The 13,340-nt window shown below is 34.0% G+C and overlaps 1 protein-coding gene across 12 annotated transcripts in view; it reads right to left on the bottom strand.

The window, feature by feature from the left end:
• SMARCAD1 (SWI/SNF-related, matrix-associated actin-dependent regulator of chromatin, subfamily a, containing DEAD/H box 1) overlaps positions 1 to 13,340 on the bottom strand; it is a 77,239-nt gene that overhangs the window by 4,318 nt on the left and 59,581 nt on the right. For all 12 annotated transcript variants that reach the window (XM_013058031.2, XM_013058032.2, XM_004756059.3 and 9 more), the window contains 12 exons: positions 12,256 to 12,355; positions 11,511 to 11,570; positions 11,333 to 11,408; positions 9,663 to 9,798; positions 9,027 to 9,164; positions 6,666 to 6,761; positions 6,453 to 6,570; positions 6,113 to 6,234; positions 4,254 to 4,442; positions 3,511 to 3,629; positions 2,172 to 2,354; positions 1,075 to 1,184 (listed from right to left, as the gene is read on the bottom strand). In XM_013058031.2, the coding sequence (XP_012913485.1) occupies positions 1,075 to 1,184; positions 2,172 to 2,354; positions 3,511 to 3,629; positions 4,254 to 4,442; positions 6,113 to 6,234; positions 6,453 to 6,570; positions 6,666 to 6,761; positions 9,027 to 9,164; positions 9,663 to 9,798; positions 11,333 to 11,408; positions 11,511 to 11,570; positions 12,256 to 12,355 (1,447 nt within the window). The remainder of the gene's footprint in view (positions 1 to 1,074; positions 1,185 to 2,171; positions 2,355 to 3,510; positions 3,630 to 4,253; positions 4,443 to 6,112; positions 6,235 to 6,452; positions 6,571 to 6,665; positions 6,762 to 9,026; positions 9,165 to 9,662; positions 9,799 to 11,332; positions 11,409 to 11,510; positions 11,571 to 12,255; positions 12,356 to 13,340) is intronic.

The following is a 13,340-nucleotide window of genomic DNA, read 5'->3' as shown; positions in this document are numbered from 1 at the left end:
GAATGGAAGCTGACTTATGCAGAATAGACAAAGCAAAAACTTCAGTGAACAAAAGATAGAAAATGGAAGGAGGTTACTTCACACTATGAATCTAAACCAACCCTCCTGCCCCCCCCCAGCACAAACTCAAGGCACGGAGGTAATACACGGCTCCCAAAGGATGAGGAATATACAGAGTTAAAACAGAAGAGTAGAACATCTAAAGCCTGCCCAACAGAGCCAGCCATTTACCCCGGATAAACAAATGAAAGTTTACTGGGGCGCCTGGGTGGCTTATTCGGTTAACCATCTGCCTTCAGCTCAGGGCATGATGCTGGGGTCCTGGGTTCGAGCCCACATCAGATCCCACTCAGCAGGAAACCTGCTTATCCCTCTCACTCCCCTAGCTTATGTCCCCTCTCTCACTGTCTATTTCTGTCAAATACATAATTAAATCTTTAAAAAAAAAAAAAAGATTTATTCTTTGAAAAGCTTTAATCAGAGGACACTGAATATGGGCATAGTAGAAGATAGTGAAGCTCTATTAGAACAGGAAAATTAACTATATAAATATGACAACAGCCCTCTCTCCTCCCCTGCTTTTCTTTAGCTCGAGTAATGCAGTCAATAGGTTTATACTCTATCTCCCACCACCCTCATTTCACAAAAGATTGGGTGAATATGTTCTCAGGGAAATGAACCAGTCCATAAGAAGCAGCCTATATAAACACGGTGGGGAGTCCAAAAATCAAACTGCTAAAACCCCAATTAACTAGTAACTATGATGGTTCTATGGAAAGACTTACTGTTAGAATAAAATCTATATACCTGGGTGGGTGGCAGCAGTGCTAAAGGAGAACAGGTTTTGGTGTCATGAGATAAGGGATAGGAGACACAGAATTAACCAAAATCAAGTGTTTGTATCAATTCTGGCTAAATAATCTTAGTTACTGTAGTACTTTTGAAATGAACATGCTTTTCCTATACTGGATGCCAGTGAAGGATTTGGGCAATTTTTGTTAATCCCTTGCTAGTGCTACTTTGATGTCTTTTCAAATAAATAAATATTGATGTTTCTGTTTACAAACAACTTACCTTCATCGACTGTAGTCATATCTTGTTCAAGTTTCAATTTCTGTTGGTTAATTTTTAGCATGGATTCTTCAATTGTCCCTTGGCTTATTAATTTTATAACTAGTACTTCCCTAAAGTAAATAGAAGATATGTCCATTGGTTACTTAATATAAAATTATTTGGATACATATAAGCTATACAAAACATCTCAGAGTTCAATAAAAATAATTCGAAAACTGTATAACAAATGTATCTTTAACTTTAAATTCCCTTTTATTCAAACTTGGGATTGATGTTTTCTGCGCATGTAACTTTTACATGACCTTTCTTATTAATCCAAGATATCTGTAATCCAAAAATTACTGGTAAAATTTACTACAACAAACAGTCTGGGTTCAGTTAGGTATTCATTTTAAAATGGAACATGTTAAACAAAAACAAAAACAAAGATAAATAAATAAAAATAAAAAGAACATGCTTTACTTGTCAGGTTCCACTAAATAGTTCAGTATAAAAAGTAAGAAAGTATAGTGAAGTACAAAGATTACACAGGCAGTTTTCGTCCCATAATACGTAGAGATAAATATGTGGTTCATAAATGAACTTATCAAGACCTTTTGGAAATATAGTAACACACTCCAAATAGAAAACATTGATTATTCACTACTTATATGTGAAAGTAGAGTTGAATTATAGGTACTGGCACCTCTTTAAGATCCAATGTCAAAATGACCCTTCACCTAAAATATCTACAACTCAATAATGTATTTCCTAAAGGATTACAGGGTAACAATAGTATATATATTACTCTCTATCTGGCTTTTCAGTGGTTTAACAAGCCTTTTTAACTACTAATATTTTTCAAAAGAGCTGAACCATTGGTATATTTTGTTTTCATCAGCTGCAGAACTAATTGGGGTGATGTTGGAGGTTGTTTTCCTTTAACTACTAGAAAATGAATATGTTACATAGGAACACTGATGGTATGAAATCTATCAGCAGCCAAGCTCTGCTGAAAATACAAAAATGAAGCAGGACACTGACAGACCATATTCTACTATTCTATACAAATTAAATTGGCATTTGGTTAAAAATCAATTTCAACTCAAAACACTTACTTAGTCTGGCCTACTCTGTGGCATCTGTCTTCTGCTTGTTTGTCATTATAGGGGTTACAGTCAATATCATGAAGTATAACAACATTCGCTGAAGTGAGGTTTATTCCTAAGCCACCAGCTTTTGTTGACAGCAGAAACACAAAGATATCCATATCGGTATTAAACTCGTCAATTAGGTGAATCCTATAAGATAAATATATCAGGCTAAATTTCACTAGAATGTATATAGCTAAAACTGAAAACAATCAAACTACATTGAAAAACAAAACAAAACAAAAAAACCCCCAAAGATGTAAACACATGCTCTTGGTAATATAATTACCTTTCCTACAGTTACTTTACTGAAAGACCTTCCCAATTCACCAACTTCTTTCCTTTTTTTTTTTTTTAAAGATTTTATTTATTTATTTGACAGACAGAGATCACAAGTAGGCAGAGAGTCAGGCGGGGCGGGGTGGGGTGGGGAGAAGGCTCCCTGCTGAGCAGAGAGCCTGATGCAGGGCTTGATCCCAGGACCCTGAGATCATGACCTGAGCTGAAGGCAGCGGCTTAACCCACTGAGCCATCCAGGCACCCTACCAACTTCTTTTCTGTAACATTTCTCTTTTATACCATTTCTCTTTCTACTAGTTCTCACTTTAATTCAACTATTCAGGTTTGAGTAATGCCAAAGAGTTACTTTCTCCTTTGTTTAATGACTTCAGGCTTATCTAAATTTTGGATATCACTTTTCAATCTTTAGCATTCTCAGAAGCCTAATAGCAGCTGCTCTTGATACCAGATGAACTAAAGATCTTAAGATCAAACTAGAGCAGTGTGTTCTCTTTTAGCATATCTTCTATCTTTAATGCAGGAAAAAAAAAATGCATTTTGGCTGATAAAAAATAAACCAAAAGAGATAATGCAGTTTAAACACACTAGAGAAAGTATTCCTTTTTTTTTTTTAAGACAATCTTTTAATATTTGGGAATTAAAAAAATAAACAAACCAAACTTATTCAATCACTCTTAAAATATAAAAAGCCCAAGATTTTAAAACAATCTTGGTTTTTGCTTTTTAAACAATCTTGGTTTAAAGGTAAGGTGCTTCAAGGGTCTGAATGAGTCTTAAAGGAGAAAACATTCTAATTAAATACAGGAACAGATTTCTATGCAATTCAGATCTAAAACTTAGAAAATTTTCCATATCTTAGGACAATCAATGATTTGAAATAACCACATAGAAGACTCAAAAGTAATAAAATTCAATCAAATGCCTGGTACATATTTAAAATTCCAACATTTACTCTTATTTGGAGGTGAGGTGGAGATTTTCTGAAATTGAAGTGAAGTATACTAACCTTTCAGAAATCTGAGTCTTCCCATCTAATCTGAGGTATCTATGCTGATGATGTTTTAAGAGAACCTCTAAAATATCCAGCATCATGGTAAATTGGCTAAATAATACAACTCTATCACCCTGTGAAAATACATATATGGATTAGATACACGGAAAAATAAAATCATAAGTATCTAATGATCAACTGCTTCTTTAATAAAAATCAAGTGACCATAGCAAAGGTAAATTTCTTGTTATAGATGTAACAAAGTTGTATATAAATAAAACTACCTTAATTTCTAAACTTCAGACCTAAAATTTAATTCTGCTTTGATTTTCAAGGATAGTTAATGAAAATAGCTACAAAAGTACTATTTGGATTATGATCTTACAAATTTAAGCTGTTTCACATATAAATAGTAGTAGTATTTAAATAACATGGTATCCTCAAAATACTAATTTCGAGGCAATCTATGAGTGACATAGATTGTCACTCATGAAGTAAGGACATTTAAGATTATTTTTTAAAAACATCAATATAAATGTATTCTACTAACTTCTATTTTCTTTTTCAGACTCAAAAGAGGAAAAATAATCAGGAAAACATATCCCCAAATATATCCCCTAAATGCTCAAAGCATTAATTTCTAGAAATACGTATAACAGATATAGGCTAAAGCTTCAAGAAAGTCAAATCATGCCACCATTATTTTAAAGAAGTTTAACTAACTGGAAAAATACAAGAGTAGCATTCTTCTTTATTACCTTCTGTTTCAATTCAGACAAGATGCATCCTAAAACTCGGAATTTTCCAGAATCTAAAATCAAGTCCATGTCTAACTGGAAGTTATTAATATGTCGATATTGTTTACAAAGTACATGTAATTCAAAGTCTGTCATAACTTCCATATCTTCAAAGATCAAGTCAGGATTAGCCTCACAATGTGTAGGTTCCTTAAAACAGAACAATACACAACATCAAAATGAAGATAATTTATAATATGACCAGAATGATTGCAAAAAACTGTTCACATCTGATAAAATATTAAGTAGCTAAACAGCACATTTTACATGGTACAACTTAACAAAGGAAAGTAATATTCATTATTTTAGGTACAATAAAGGGAGAAAAGTCCTTATTGTTTTAGACAACATCCTGAAATATTCATAGATGAAGTAATATCTAGAATTTGGCTCACAATAATCCTGGGGAAGGGTCTAGATGAAACAAAAGTAGTGTCATTCTAGATAATAACTGTAAAAAAAAATGGGTAAAGCTTACATGGGCAGAGGATTTCATTATACAATTCTCTCTCTACTTACACGTTTGAAATTTTCCATAATAAATTTAAAATAATACAAAAACATTTTAAAAGCAAATAGTTGCTTTTAACATGAAGATCTGTAAGGGAGAACTAAGGGTGGGTGTTACAGAGAACGAGACAAAAATAAAGATTAATAAAACTATAGACAAAATATAATAAAAACATGAAGAAAACAAATGGAGGAAACAACTCACTGCCCTGGACATAAAATCTAAGTGATCTTTTTGGTAAAATAAAGAAGTGCATTATGGCAATCTTAATCAGGAATTGGCAAACTTTCTGTAAAGAGCCACACAGTAAATATCTTGGGTAGGTTCTGTAGGCACAATGATCTATTTTGCAACTCCTCAACTCTACCCTTATAGAGGCATACCTTGCTTCACCTTTTTTGTGTATGGGTTTCACAGATAATGTGCTTTTTGCAAATTGAAGGTCTGTGGCAACCTGTGTTGACCAAATCAACTGGTGTCATTTTGCCAACAATATTGCTCATTTTGTCTGGTAAATCTTAAAATATTTCAAGCTTTATCATTACTACTGTATTTGTTATGGTGATCGGTAATTACAACTTGCTGAAAACTCAGATGACAGCAGCATTTTTTTTTAGCATTTTAAAATATAAGTATGTACACTTTTTTAGACATAATCCTACTGCACACTTAATTGATTACAGTACAGTGTAAACGTAACTTTTATATATGCACAGGGAAACAAAAAATTCATTTGACTCTCCTGCAGTGGTCTGGAGCCAAACCTGCAATATCTCCCAGGTATGTCTGTAATGAGAAAGAAGTCACAAAAAACAGAAAACAGAAAGATGTGGCTGTGTTAAAATAAAACTTTATAAAAACAGCCACTGTCATAGTTGGCCCTAAGGCCATAGTTTGCTGACTCCTAATACAGACTGTTAGCCTTCTCAGCTCTTTATGTTCCCTTTAAATTATCTAGAACTTTGTCTTAAAAATGTTTTTGGGGGGAGCCTGGTGGCTTAGTCATTAAGCGTCTGCCTTTGGCTCAGGTCATGATCCCAGGATCCTGGGATCAAGCCCCACATCTGGCTCCCTGTTCAGTGGGAAGTCTGCTTCTTCCTCTCCCACTTCCTCTGCTTGTGTTCCCTCTCTCTCTGTGTCTCTGTCAATAAATGTGTAAAATCTTTAACAAAAAATGCTTTTCTTAAATACAAGGTTAATGGATCAATACGCTTATGAGGCTTGACTCATCTTTAGGTAGCCTGACAATTTAACCTTATGTTTAACAGTGTTAATAAAGGTCAATGTTAACATAATATGAAATCCTTACCTTTAGCATAAGCTGAGACATTTCCTTGAGCTTTTCAGCTGTGTAATATTGGCGATGTAATAAAGGATGATTGGCCATTTTTCTTAATTGCATCATGACATTGCACATTTCTGTGCTTTTTTCTGTGATCCAAAGAGCACACATTAAAAACAAAAAAACAAAACCAAGTTTACAGCTGTCTGCTGAAATACATCTCAGTGCAAACAAAAAGTTTAAAATTATTTCTTCAAATTCTAAGTAGTTTTTAAAAATAAGCAAATCCCACTGTAACAGGACTAAACAAAATGTAGGACCAATACAGGATTACTTTTTACATGCAATTGTGAAAATCAGATTATACCCATGTTATTGATAGATTTTTTCAATCTGTTGAAAAGACCCAAATAGAGCTGCTCCTGTTTCTCTGACATTGCACACAATTCAATTTGATCTTTCTTGGGGGGTAGCTGCTTGAGAACCTGAGAAAGGAAAACAGTTTAAGCAGATCTTTCAAATAAAGAAGAAAACAGATTTCTAAAAAACAATCATCACAATAAATATGCAGGTAAGTTACCTCTTCTTTTACCCTTCTGAGAATAAATGGTTTTATAATTTGTTTCGCATGTGCTATTCTCTCCTTTTCATATATACTTTGCTCATCTGCTGATTTCTAAATAAAAAAACAAAAGAACACATCCATTTAGAAATGATTTATTTACTTATTTACTTTGTTTTACTTATTTATTTCAGAGAGAGGGAGAGAGAACATGAGAGGGAGAAGCAGACTTCCCACTGAGCAGAGAGCCCAATGTGGGACTCCATTCTGGGACTCCAAGATCATGACCTGAGCTGAAGGCAGTTGCTTAACTAAGTGAGCCGCACAGGCATCCCTAGAAATTACTCATTTAAATGACCACAGTTAGCAAGATTACAAAATGTGAAAATCAGCCTCACCACAATCTGAGTTATTTTCCAAAAGAAACTCACTTCATTCTTGATGGAATTCCACATTTTAACTCTGGGCTATTAACCTACTTCTTCAAGCTCCATACGTACTTTGAGGTTTCCTGTATTCTGCTGAGCTAATAAAATTGAACTACGATGGTGTTCAGAAGTTTAAGTCATAACTAATGAGCCATAACTAAATTACCAGATAGCTCTCATAAAAGTGTCTGTGTGTGTTTAAGGGGTGGGGAGAAGAGAAGGGAAAGAGAAAGAGAGATAAGTAAAAAATTTATACTTATATCTAGAAAAATGACCCCAAAAGAAAGCTAGTACAGGTGATGTGCACCATGTGTTCTAAAAGACATGGATGGTTCCTAGTTAAGCCCTGTTAATTTTGAAGAATTAAAGAAGTGGAATTCTAAGATGTGAGGAAGTCCTCCATATTCTATAGTCTATTAGACCCTCAAGTGGGAGTGAATATATTACTGAAAGTTTAGAAGGCAGTTAATTTTCAGTGGAAAATATCATAGAAAATTTTTGCAAAATATATGTAACGGGAAAGAATTAAGAAGCTATATAAACTCTGCTGTACTGGAGAGCTTAGTAAGAGTTCCTGAAAACCATACTGCACTTTTCTTTATTAAAAGATGTTTTTTGGGGTGGCTCAGTGGGTTAAGCTTCTGCCTTCGGCTCAGGTCGTGATCCCAGGGTCCTGGGATGGAGCTCTGCATCGGGCTCTCTGCTCGGCAGGGAGCCTGCTTCCCCCTCTCTCTGCCGGACTCTCTGCCTACTTGTGATCTCCGTCTATCAAATAAATAAAATCTTTAAAAAAAAAAAAAAAAAGGTATTTTTTCCTTTCTTTTTCCTGCCTTCCTTTCTTTCTTTGAGCGAGAGCATGTGCGGGTATGTGAGCAGAGGGAGGGGCAGAAGGAGAGGGAGAAACAATCTCAAGCAGATTCAGATTCCAAACTGAGTGTGGAGCCTGACGTGGGGCTTGATCTCACGACTCTGAGATCATGACCTAAGCTGAAATCAAAAGTTAGACACTTAACCAGCTGAGCCATCCAGGCATCCCTATACTGTACTTTTTCTAAGTAACCTGGAGAAAATTAACCAGATTTTCTTGTATATAGAATTTCTTTGTGTAATGTAAGAAATTACTACTTTGGGGTACCTGGATGGCACAGTAGATTGAGCACCTGTCTCTAGGTTTTGACTCAGGTTCTGGCCTTCTGGGTCATGGGCTCAGCTAGGAGTCTGCCTGAGATCCTACCTCTCCCTCTCCATGCCTCACCTTTCCACCCCCACCTCTCTCTCTCCAAAATAAATGAAAATTTTTAAAAAACTGTTACTTCTGAATTTATGGACTTTTATTTCAAAACATTTTTTCCCAGTATAGGAGTGTTCTGGATAATCTACTTTTGTCCAGTCCTACAGTTTACCTATAAAGAAATGGTACTAATTTACCAAATTTTAGTAAGGTAAATGCAATGACAAAACCTTCCCCACATATTCTATATCTGAACACTCCACTAATTTAGAATTGTCATTTCAGAATATTAGGATATTAAAACTACAACTTTTGGGTATCAATTACATATGTCACCAATTTATTTCCTATAGCATTTTGGCAGACTTTCCAAGTCATATAGGGGTAGCACTTCTTAAACTTAGTATCATGTATACACTATGAGAACAAGAAAAAAAGACAGAAGAGTTACCTATATAAAACACAAAGTGGGGCACCTGGGTGGCTCAGTGGGTTAAGCCTCTGCCTTCAGCTCAGGTCATGATCTCAGGGTCCTGGGATAGCCCCATATCAGGCTCTCTGCTCTGCAGGGAGCCTGCCACCCCCCCAACCCCGCCTGCCTCTCTGCCTGCTTGTGTTCTCTCTGTCAAATAAATGAATAAATACAAATCTTAAAAAAAAAAAAAAAAAGCCCAAAACACAAAGTAATATATTTGGGAGAAAATATAAATTTATGCTTACTGTTTTAGAAGAAAACATTCTTCGTATTTCACTGGTGCTACTACTAAACATGTGTGGCATAACAAAATTCAACAGTGACATGAGTTCTAACAGATTATTCTGTACAGGTGTGCCTGTGAGCAGCAAACGGTTATTTGCCTGTGAAAGTAAAATTTAGATTAGCTTTTCTTTTTTAAAGAGCCAAATCCTTCCTCTCTATACCCTTCAGTAGGGGAGAAAAAAAAATTAAAATCTTTATTAATAATAATGTAACATTCTGAGATGAAGACTAGTAATTTAGAAAAATTATCATCTATTATATTTTAAGGTAGGAAGTATAAAACTAATGGTTTCATTTTATAAGTAGGTAACTTGATTGTATTTGATATTCATAAAGTTTATCACATAGAATAGGGGTTGGTAAATTGAGGCTCATGAGCTAATAAAAATGGGTTTTATATTTTTAAAGGATTATGAAAAACAAAACAGAAGTAAAGAACAAGTCACAGAGGATGGCCCACAAGGCATGAAATACTTATTACCTGGATCTTTACAGAGAAAGTTCGCTGACCCCTGATATAAAATACTAAATACATTAAAACATTAAAACAATACATAACTTCATTATCATTGGAAACATTCACAAAATACTCTTACATTAATTGTCATAAGGTGCTGGTAGCGGATGGAGCCCATATTCTTTAGCATATGCCCCTCATCAAAAATCGCATAATTAAGTTTCAGCCGTCGAAAAAGACTACGATCATCAGAACTGCTGATTGCACAATTATACCTGTCACGAAAAAAAAAATTCTCTAAGGTTATACCTTTAAAAGCCTGGACCATAGTGAGACTTTATGCTTTCTAAAATTACTTTTATTTATATATTTCTAGTAGCCAGTATCTGAAAGATACCTTTGGACATAGTTGGTGTTCAAATAAATACTGACCCACTTGTATACAATAACTATTTATGTACATGTAACCAAGTTATAAAAGCTGCAATATGTAGGTAAAGGAAAATTTTAATGTTATAATTAGACAACTTCTATAGAACTAAGAAGAAACCAATTTGGGTAAAATTTGTATGTTATCTGCAACACTTCGGGAACTGTTACATTTTCAGAACAAAAGCAGGAGGAAAAAAAGAACATAAAATGAAGACATTTGTTAAGAACATAATAATACTGTATTAAACTAGTAGAGTACATCCAAGAAAAAACGGTTAATAGTAGCTAGCAGTACTGGACTAGATATAAAAATGGAGTCCATTTTATGTAGGAAAGATGAATTTTGGATTCACCTTTTAATTATGGCCTCCTACAGAAGTCAGTAGTTGATGGAAATAGTAACTAAATACTGACAGTTAATATGAACTTGACATAACCTATATTTAAAAGTGCAACATGACACGGGGTGCCTGGGTGGCTGAGTGGGTTAAAGCCTCTGCCTTTGGCTCAGGTCATGATCCCAGGGTCCTGGGATCGAGCCCCACACTGGGCTCTCTGCTCAGCAGGGAGCCTGCTTCCCCTTTCTGTCTACCTCTCTGCCTACTTGTGATCTCTGTCTGTCAAATAAATAAATAAAATCTTTAAATAAAATAATAAAAAAAACTTTAAAAGTGCAACATGACAGCATTAAGTTCTCTGTTGGATATTTATGCTAAACGGTTATACCAAGTAATGACTAACTTATTCAAAGTTCTATTTTTCATCCTTCTATTTTAATTCAATTTTTTCATTTAGAGTGAGATTCCAATGTATTTAATACTTAATTACTAATAATTAACATTTTTAAGTTACAAATATTATAAATCATTTTGGTGGCATTTCTTCAGTTTCACTTGAAGTTTAACTGAAACAATTCTATAAAACTATGCTTTCAATCACGTGGACAAAACCTTTCTATAACCAGTACCAGTCATCTGTTGTACTAGTAAAAAATTGAAACATGCCTGAATATTCAACATAAGTCATTCCATACTTTTGTTGCATGGTCCTTAGCCTGTACTTTCTTTCCTGTTACTATTAACATATTTTAATTATATATATATATATATATTTTTTTTTAAGATTTTATTTATTAATTTGACAGAGAGAAATCACAAGGAGACAGAGAGGCAGCCAGAGAGAGAGAGAGAGGGAAGCAGGCTCCCCGCTGAGCAGAGAGCCCGATGCGGGACTCGATCCCAGGACCCTGAGATCACGACCTGAGCCGAAGGCAGCGGCTTAACCCACTGAGCCACTCAGGCGCCCCTTAAATATATTTTTTTTTAAATATAGGGTTACACAATATCTCCCCCACAATATTTTTTTCTCAATACTTACGTGGTCACAATTACATTATATTCTTCATATTTACTATGGATGTTATATCTAATCTGCTTACGTTCTTCTTGAGAGCCTGTAATTTAAAAACAACACACACGTTGATTTATTTAATGTACTTTGCGATATGTTAGGATTTTAAATAAAATTTCCAATTAAAGCAAAATGACATTCTTACCATAGTAACAGAGCACCTTTAATGTGGGGCACCATAAATTAACTTCTCTTAACCAGTTATCTAGGTAACAAAAGAGGTATTACTTGCATCTGCTAAATAGGTTAGGTGTATACAGTGAAATGAGTTCTATCTTCTAGAAAGTTTTCTTTTGCAAAATAATACAAGATCTTTAAAAAACAAAGACCCTTAACAATTTTACTCCTGATGTTTAAAATAATTTTGAAATATAAAACAAAAGGCAGAGGACCAATCATTATATTTATAGGATGATTAAATTCCAATTTAAAGAGGTTGTTTTTGGATTACGTTCATACGTACATTCACTTGTTCTAGTCTACATCCAATCAATTAAGTACTTTTAGTGGGGATTAACTGTATACTTTCTGATTCAATAAATAATTATAAATTTAAAAGCACTTGTTTCTCTTAAATTAGGTACTCATTAAAGCAATTTTTTTCATTACAACAATTTTTTAAAAGTATCACCAAAACAAATGATCTGATCGATGGTCCTTGAGGCATAATAATTTGAAAGCTGAATAACTGACTTGTATTTGAGATATTTTCTTTTAAAAGATGTCCAGTACAATCAAATACAAATACGTACACAAAGGGGAGAAAAGTATAAGGGAACCACAGAATCAATATTCACCTCCACAAACTAAGAAATCACACATAAACAGTTTTTCTTCTCCCTGTATAAAACACTAAACAGTCAAGTATGGTTGTTCACAGTATTACAAACCTATAGTTGACGCTGGAACAACGATCAAATGAGGACCTTTATTACCCTCCTGATAGAGGTATGCCAGGAATGCAATGGCTTGAATAGTTTTTCCTAGGCCCTAAAATTGAATGTTTAAAAGACAATATATGAAATTTTAAAATAAACAAAAAATACTAGAAAACAAAAAAGGAAAAATAATATTTCTGGTTTTATTTTTGATTCCCTAAAATGCAACCCTATGAGAATTCTATCATGTTCTTAGTTCTCAGTGACAGATAAAACGGATCATAATCTCCAAATGATACTATAACTTGGTTTAATGAGTTAAACTATACATCCTATGTACTATACTATACTAGTTATACATACTAGTTATATACTGTATAGTTATATACATTAACTTATATATAGTTATATATAGTTACATATATTAACTAGTTATATACTAGTTATATATAGTTATATATAACTTAGTTTAATGAGCAGGATGTATCCTAACTTCTAGTTAAAATGGGACACATAATATGGAAGAGCTTTGCAATGTATACAAAGGACATAATCTTGGTCACTGTTTTATATAACAGATATTTTATACACACTGGATAGATTAAGAACCATGTTCCAATGACTAATTGGATTTGAACATATATCTATCCTATCCTCCACCAAATTTCACTTCTCAGAGTATATTTTCAAGAGATATAAGAACATTATGTCCATGAAGAGACCTGAGTAAGAATGTTGACAGTAGTTTTATCTACTGTCAGTAGCTAGCCAAACACTGCAAATAATTTAAATCTTCAACAGGAGAATGGATAAATTAAGTTGTAGCATATTTATACTAAGGACTACTGCATGTCAATAAAACACCAAACTACTGATACATTTAAGAACACAGATGAAACTCAGTAACTTTATCATGCACCAAATGAACCAGAAACAAACAGTATATACTATATGGCACTATTAATATAAAGTTCAAAATTTGAAAAAAAAATCTATAGTTATAGGTGTCCAAAGAGTGGTAGTGGCAATGACTGAAAAGGAACATGAGGGAATGTTCTGGGATGACAGAAATGTTGATCTGGAGAGGGTGGTCACAC

This window comes from Mustela putorius, unplaced genomic scaffold (genome assembly GCF_011764305.1).
Source record: "Mustela putorius furo isolate JIRA1106 unplaced genomic scaffold, ASM1176430v1.1 tig00003871_pilon_pilon_pilon, whole genome shotgun sequence".
In the NCBI taxonomy this organism is placed as follows: domain Eukaryota; kingdom Metazoa; phylum Chordata; class Mammalia; order Carnivora; family Mustelidae; genus Mustela; species Mustela putorius.
The sequence above is the reverse complement of the archived record's forward strand: the minus strand, read 5'-3'. Positions and strand labels throughout refer to the sequence as shown.